Source organism: Melitaea cinxia, chromosome 17 (assembly GCF_905220565.1).
Source record: "Melitaea cinxia chromosome 17, ilMelCinx1.1, whole genome shotgun sequence".
NCBI classification, from domain to species: Eukaryota; Metazoa; Arthropoda; class Insecta; order Lepidoptera; family Nymphalidae; genus Melitaea; species Melitaea cinxia.
In genome coordinates this window covers 13,957,368-13,964,223 of record NC_059410.1, presented here as the reverse complement: position 1 = coordinate 13,964,223, position 6,856 = coordinate 13,957,368, and the positions used below count along the sequence as shown (strand labels likewise).

At 31.4% G+C, this 6,856-nt stretch overlaps 1 protein-coding gene across 1 annotated transcript; it reads right to left on the bottom strand.

The window, feature by feature from the left end:
• Positions 1-1,081: 1,081 nt before the first annotated feature.
• On the bottom strand, positions 1,082-6,548 carry LOC123661908 (cuticle protein 3-like). Its single transcript, XM_045596842.1, has 4 exons — positions 6,454-6,548; positions 4,628-4,811; positions 2,450-2,677; positions 1,082-1,253 (listed from the first exon to the last, which is right to left on the bottom strand). The coding sequence occupies exons 1-4, from the start codon at positions 6,460-6,462 to the stop codon at positions 1,159-1,161; spliced, it is 516 nt and encodes a 171-aa protein (XP_045452798.1). The 5' UTR covers positions 6,463-6,548; the 3' UTR covers positions 1,082-1,158.
• Between the last annotated feature and the right edge of the window lie 308 nt (positions 6,549-6,856).

Sequence of the window (6,856 nt, the reverse complement as noted above, 5' to 3'; positions counted from 1 at the left end):
GGGTACAGCAGAAATATCGTTCTCATAATTTGGAGCTGCATAACTGGGGAAGTTTTTTTTTCTTCAAAGCCAGCAGTTGGATGGTTATCCCGCCATCGGGTGACTATATAAGTTCCAAGGTGGTAGTGGAACTTTATTATCCCTTACTCGCCTTTTACGACACCCAGACGGGCAGCAGCGTCTTCGGTGCGACAAAGCTAGCCCCGTGGTCTCCAACCTGCCTGCCTAGTGTGGTGACTATGGGCAACACACATGAGTTCATGCCATTTTTGGTGCGAATTTGTGGAGGCCTATGTCCAGCAGTGGACTGCAATAGGCTGAAGAGATGATGATGATGATTATTACAAATTAGTAAATATGTTTAGTATTATATGATGATGATGAGGAATAATGAACGGGGGAAGTACATCAACCTTACAGAATTCACGTCTTTTGGGAACACATTAAAAGCTTGTATTATTAAAATATACATTTATAGCTTTATACTGATATTCCATTATATATTGTTTAGATGCAAACAATGTTTTGTGGTAAACCTTTGAGCTTATTATTGCGGTGTTAATTTTATTCAAAAAATTTAACCATTTTGCGGAAATAAATATTTTTCATGATATATTTTAAACCAATTAACGAATGAAAATAATAATAATAATAAACGACTATAATTTCAAATACAATTATAACAAACGCTATACACTCAACGGCTCCCACTAGGATTTACTCCTATTTTTTTTTTACGTAGGGAAAATCCATCATGGATACCCTCCAGCGCAGGGGCGCCAGAGGATTATGTCAGACTCCTACTGACTAAAAACCACCACGTGTGAGCAGTCGTCCGCCTGGGTGGGGCGAGATGGGGTCGCGTTAGCATTCACCACCTCGCCCCGGCGGTAGGCCCGGATAAAGCCTCCGGGGTAGGATTTACTCCTATGTCAGGGGTCTGGCACAATACATGAGTAAGTACAAACGCCCAGACTACGACAAACAATATGGCCAGCGAAATAACCAGTGCTGTGACCACTGCGCGAATGCGTCGTCAATTATAAGCAATAAAATTTGAATATATAATAAAACTCATTAATTATAAAATGATCTTCAATTTATTTCATAATCATTGCACTGTACAAACTTAATTCTAATCGATGGCACGGACGTCGTCTAGTAGCGTTGTCGGTAGGGCACGATGTACCTCGGGGTAGTGTAGGCGCTGACGCCAAATACGCCAGGGTCGTATTTACCCGCGCGGTAACTACCTGGAATTCGTAAAAGATGAAATGAGTAATGATCGATGATAATATTGTGAATGGCGAAAGTGCTTATTCATATAAGCACTGGAGGGATAGACTTCCTTTTGTGGGAATAATATAAATAAAATAATAATTACATTGAAACAACGTTTTCGGATTTTATTACGGCTTATTAAGTTTTTTAGATGCCCGACGTTTCGTATACTTTACAGCAACCATGGTCACGGAAGTACCATTGTTGCTCTAAGTAAGTAAGTAAGTAGGCTCTGATCCTTCTCCTACATTGAGAAAGAGGCCTATGCCCAGCAGTGGGATATTACAGGCTGAAGTGAACACATATAAAAATACATTTGTACTGAAAACCTCCTACTTTTTTGATGTCAGATAAAAATAATCACATGCCGATAACAGATAAAAGACAAATTTATCATCATTTAATTGTAACCTTGTAGTAATTTAACATTTTGATTTATTAAATAATTTCATAAAACTCGTCATAAATGTCGTTTTAATCGTAAATTATTAATAATTAATATTGGTATTTTATGTAATAATAGTAATTATTAATATCTTTGATAGGTTAATGATTGGGAACTAGACATAAGTTTTAATTTATTAAAATCTTGTATTATTTGACGTGATTTCTAGTTCCGCGTATGTTACTTTGACAAAGTTGTGTTAGAAGTCTATGAATTATAAACTAAGCTTCCAGCATAATATGTATTTATTTGAGAATTTAATTTATTTGAAAGATCTTAACTGATTCATGATGTAAAATATGGGAATTACTGTTCGTAAAATTTAATAATATACCACAAGTGAAAGGATTAGTTCCACGATATATGGTTAGGAACCATCTAATTAAACCGTCAAGTATCATAGAATTTATTGTTAAGCCTCTGTTATCTGTACCAATTTAATAACAAAGTTACGAAAGGACCTTTCTTTAGACTTCAGGGTATTTTTCACCGATTGATGATAAAATTTATTTCACATATAAGTTGTTGATAAATATTATTGTTAGTAGTTAATATAGACCACCAACATAATACTACAACTTTTGAATTAACTGTTTGTAATTATACGTCTGATAAGTAATTTTATGATGAAAAAGCAAAAGTAACAAAATATCTTAAAATTTAAAATACATCGTTAGCTTTTATCTGTTGGATACCGTTGTATAATGAAATAATAACACTTACCATCATCGAAAATTCCATTTGCTTCGTCCCTAGCGTTCTCTTGCAGAGCTTTGGCAATGGCTTCAGGAATAGGTGGAGGGGTTGGCAGATGAGCGCCTTGCGGTTGGAAGCCGTTCACATCAGCAGTATAGCTAACGCTGTAGACCTGACCATCATCACCAACGTAGGAGTAGCCGCCTCGAGCTTGGATGCCGTTAGCTTCGACGCCAGTTTCCTCAGCTTGTATTCCTGGAATGGAACAGGGAAATCTTTTGAAAACTTCGTCCTGAGGCAGTCAAGAGATTTTTTTTTTTATTTTACGTATGATATTATTACGTTATGATAAACTAATGCTGAGCACCATATATTTATTATATTATGTTTGGAGACTAGATACCACCTATTCTGCATGAAAGACAACACCAATAAATCCACACATCTATATCATATACTAGCGACCCGTCTTGGCTTCGCACGGGTGCAATGTTGATACTAAATGTAAAATAAATATTTGTAATGTAAGCGCAAAAAATTTGTTTATTTACGACATCACATAAGATACCTCTAAAACTATCAGCGTTCCTCTACTATATTATGCATGTATTATACATATAAATCTTCCTCTAAGTATACAGACAGCGGGAGGTGACTTTGTTTTATCTAATATATAAAATTCTCGTGTCGCGGTGTTTGTAGTTAAACTCCTCCGAAACGGCTTGACCGATTCTCATGAAATTTTGTGTGCATATCGGGTAGGTCTGAGAATCGGCTCACGTCTATTTTTCATTCCCGTAAGTTATAAGGGGGGGGGGGGATTGAGAAGGTTAATAAAATATATGGCAAAACAACGTTTGCGGGGTCAGCTAGTACTAAGTATATAATTATATTATTTAGTACAGAGTAATATGCTTTGACTATAACATTTTTAATTAAAAAACCGTATAGACTTATGACATAGTTTTTTTTTTATATTTTAATTCGATTTTCTTGACGATTATTCTTTGCAGAATCTACATTTCGGATCGGTGGTAGCTTCACTTAACGATAATTAAAATTTGAATTTGTCACATGACGATTCGATGGTACTTTTGAAGCCTATTTGAATAAAGTTATTTTTATTTATTTATTTATAACATCAAAACAAAATACGTAAACTTTTTATCTCAACAAGATCTAAGCGACCTTTATATTATACAATAAAATAAAAACTTTAAAGTATCGATTACAAAACCGAAGCATCGTTTCGTAGCGCTAACCTTGTTATACATATTTGTAATTCTACATCAGTTAATATTAATAAATTTTTAGATACGTTTATGTAAATTGGATTCCAATTAAATATACAATCCAATCAATTTACATGTTTATCTTTGGAGGCGTTTGGGCGGAATTTAATTAAACTTTAAGCTTATTGCATTTGTTGTTAAGCTCGACTGTGTTATCTGTACTTGTGTAAGAACTAATCTGATTTCGTTGGGAACAAGTTTTGTGTGTATGCTTAGTAAGGAATACGGAGGGCGCTTTCTATTTTGGCTTATATTTTTTTTGCCATCTCCTCTGCCCCTAGGTTCCCTGGAAGAGATCGCTTTTCAGCGATAAGACCGCCCTTTGTACCTTATGATACTTTGTTAAAATCAATCTGATATGTATTATTTCTGTTTTTGTGTACAATAAAGTGTATTGTTATGTTATGTTAGCATTTCCTCACACTGACACATAAGACTGTAATATTATTATTAAAAAAATGAGGTTTCAAATGCAGTTAAATGATTAAGAATTTATTATTTTTATGTGTAACTTCATCGTTTACAGTTTTAATGTAAATTTTATATAATTTTACTATTAAAGATTTATATAAATTAATAAAATATATAAGATATTATAAAGATATTGGGAATGACAATATAATTATGAGGAAAATATTATTCAAAGTACTTACTAGGGCTTTTATTTTTATTTATACGTACTATTTAAAATGTAATTTGTTTTAACTGAACTTAATCCGAAAATAAATTAAAAAATTAAAACATGAATCATTTTTCAGTTTTCTTTTTCATATTTAAAATTGTAATTGTAATTTATATTATATATTTTTTTTCATTTTATTATTTTAGTAATATCATAATTATTTAAATACACAATTTATCGTAGTTAAGAAAGCATACAATCTCTTAAATAATAAAATCGTAGAATTCTTACCGTTTTCGGTGTCATAAGCGAAGTGATATCCCTGCTCATTGACATCGGAAACAGATCTCAAGATGGCAGCGTTCCTTTCTAGGGCAGCGCGAGGTCTTGCTTGGTAGTAGGGGCGGTACTGTGGAGCTACATATCCTGGAAGGACTGCAGCCGCGCAAGCGCCGATAATGGAAGCTAAAATGATCTAAAGGAAAATACAGACTTAAAAATATTAACAATTATAACACACTAGCTACGCTACGCGGCTTTACCCGTGTCATATTCAATCTGATATATATATAAGTACCGACTAGTGCGGGTACTATGAAAATTATTGTATTAAAATAATATTATGCTCAATGTAGGTAACTCAGTTCCGCATTAAATGTTAACTAGCAGCAAGTCTTTCCTTTGGTTCCTATTTTTTTAATATTATTGAATACTTAAATATTTATCACAATTTCAGATAAATATCGGGATAAAAAGTAGGCTACGTGTTATTCTAGGTCTTCATCTGTCTATATAGCGAATTTCATTATAATCAGTTTAGTAGTTTTCGGGTAAAAGAGTAAGAAATATCCATATACACTCTCAAACGTTAACATCTATACTAATATTATAAAGAGGTAGTTTCTAACTTTCGACTCTAACTCGAGCGGGATGGTAGCGAGATCGATAAAAGCCTAACAAGACCTTTTGCTATATTATAAAATTAGTCTATTATAAAATTAGTCTTCCCGTGACCATGGTTGCTGTAAAGTATCCGAAACGTCGGACATGTAAAAAACTTAATTAACCGTGATAAAATCCGAAAAAGTTGTTTCACTATAATAAAATTAGATCTCAAACATATGTATGTGTCATATTTTAGTTGGTAAAAATCAATTATTACTGTGATTGTAAATGATAATTAAAAGTATTTAAACTTTTGTTTATTTTTATAATAAATAGTAACTAATTTTTACTTTTAAAAATTTTAAAAAATATGTAATTATTAATGTTCCATAATTCAGTGTGTAATTTATCATTGAAATTTTAATTTTATTTATTTATTCCATGTACAGCTTTGTGCTTTTTAGATATAACTACCCAATTACTATTTACATCAAATCATTTTTTATAATATTATAATAATATAATTAATATAACAACTACTGGAATATAACAAGGACACGAGCTTTAAACTTAGCTATGAGCTATTTTGAAAAGAATAATTTATCATTATACTCAATATGGCCTCTATTGAAGTAAACAATAATTTATATTACACGTTGTGGGATGAAACCAATGAAGAATGAATCATGTTACAATACCAAAATATAAACTAATATATTATTATGATTATTTGCTTTGTTATGATATTATTTTATTATGAACTAATAAGTTATTAATTGTTATAATAATAAGATATATTATTTTATTATAATACAATAATTTGGTCCATATGGGTATTTGAATGTCGTATTTATTGATTGTTATTATTATTTTTTTTTTTTTTTATAAAAAATGTTAAAAAGCTTGCATATATAATATAAATAATATTTAAAATATTTTAAGAACTGAGATTAGTCATTAAAATCAATTATTATTACAATGATTAAAACATTAGTTGACATATTATTTTTAAAGGACTAGAATACAGCTTGAGTTAAAAAAATATTGTAAATACAAGCAGACTTTTTTTTAAATTAATTACAAAGAAATAATTACAGATATGTCAAAAATTTAACATTTTTTCTGTATATTAGTCACCAAAGTTAGAAAACCCGAAACATGAAACGTCTGTACGCGAATTGCTCGACTGATTTTAATGAGAGCCTTTCGAAATAATAGGTCTTGATACGTACCAATTTCATGTTGCTGCCTGAAGTTCCGATCGTTGAATGATGCGTCTCATTCCCGACCCGGTTTATATACTAAACACCATCAATATCTGCAATGTCAAGGTTGGAGAGGAACCCAAACCTACCTGTAGAGCAAGATAAGTTACAACTAGATTTACTATTGTGTTACGGAATGAACTCTATTTACTAGGTCGTAAAGATGATTTATATGGATTGTTTATAATTATTTTATTTAGGTCTAAATTTGTGATAGGATTGATGGGTCAATTTCTTTTATAAATATTGTGAGACTTATGTCAATGATTTATTGGTATTAATATTAATATATAATATCGCCTAAAATAATCTATACTAATATTATAAAGCTGAAGACTTTGTTTGTTTGCTTGAACGCGCTAATCTCAGG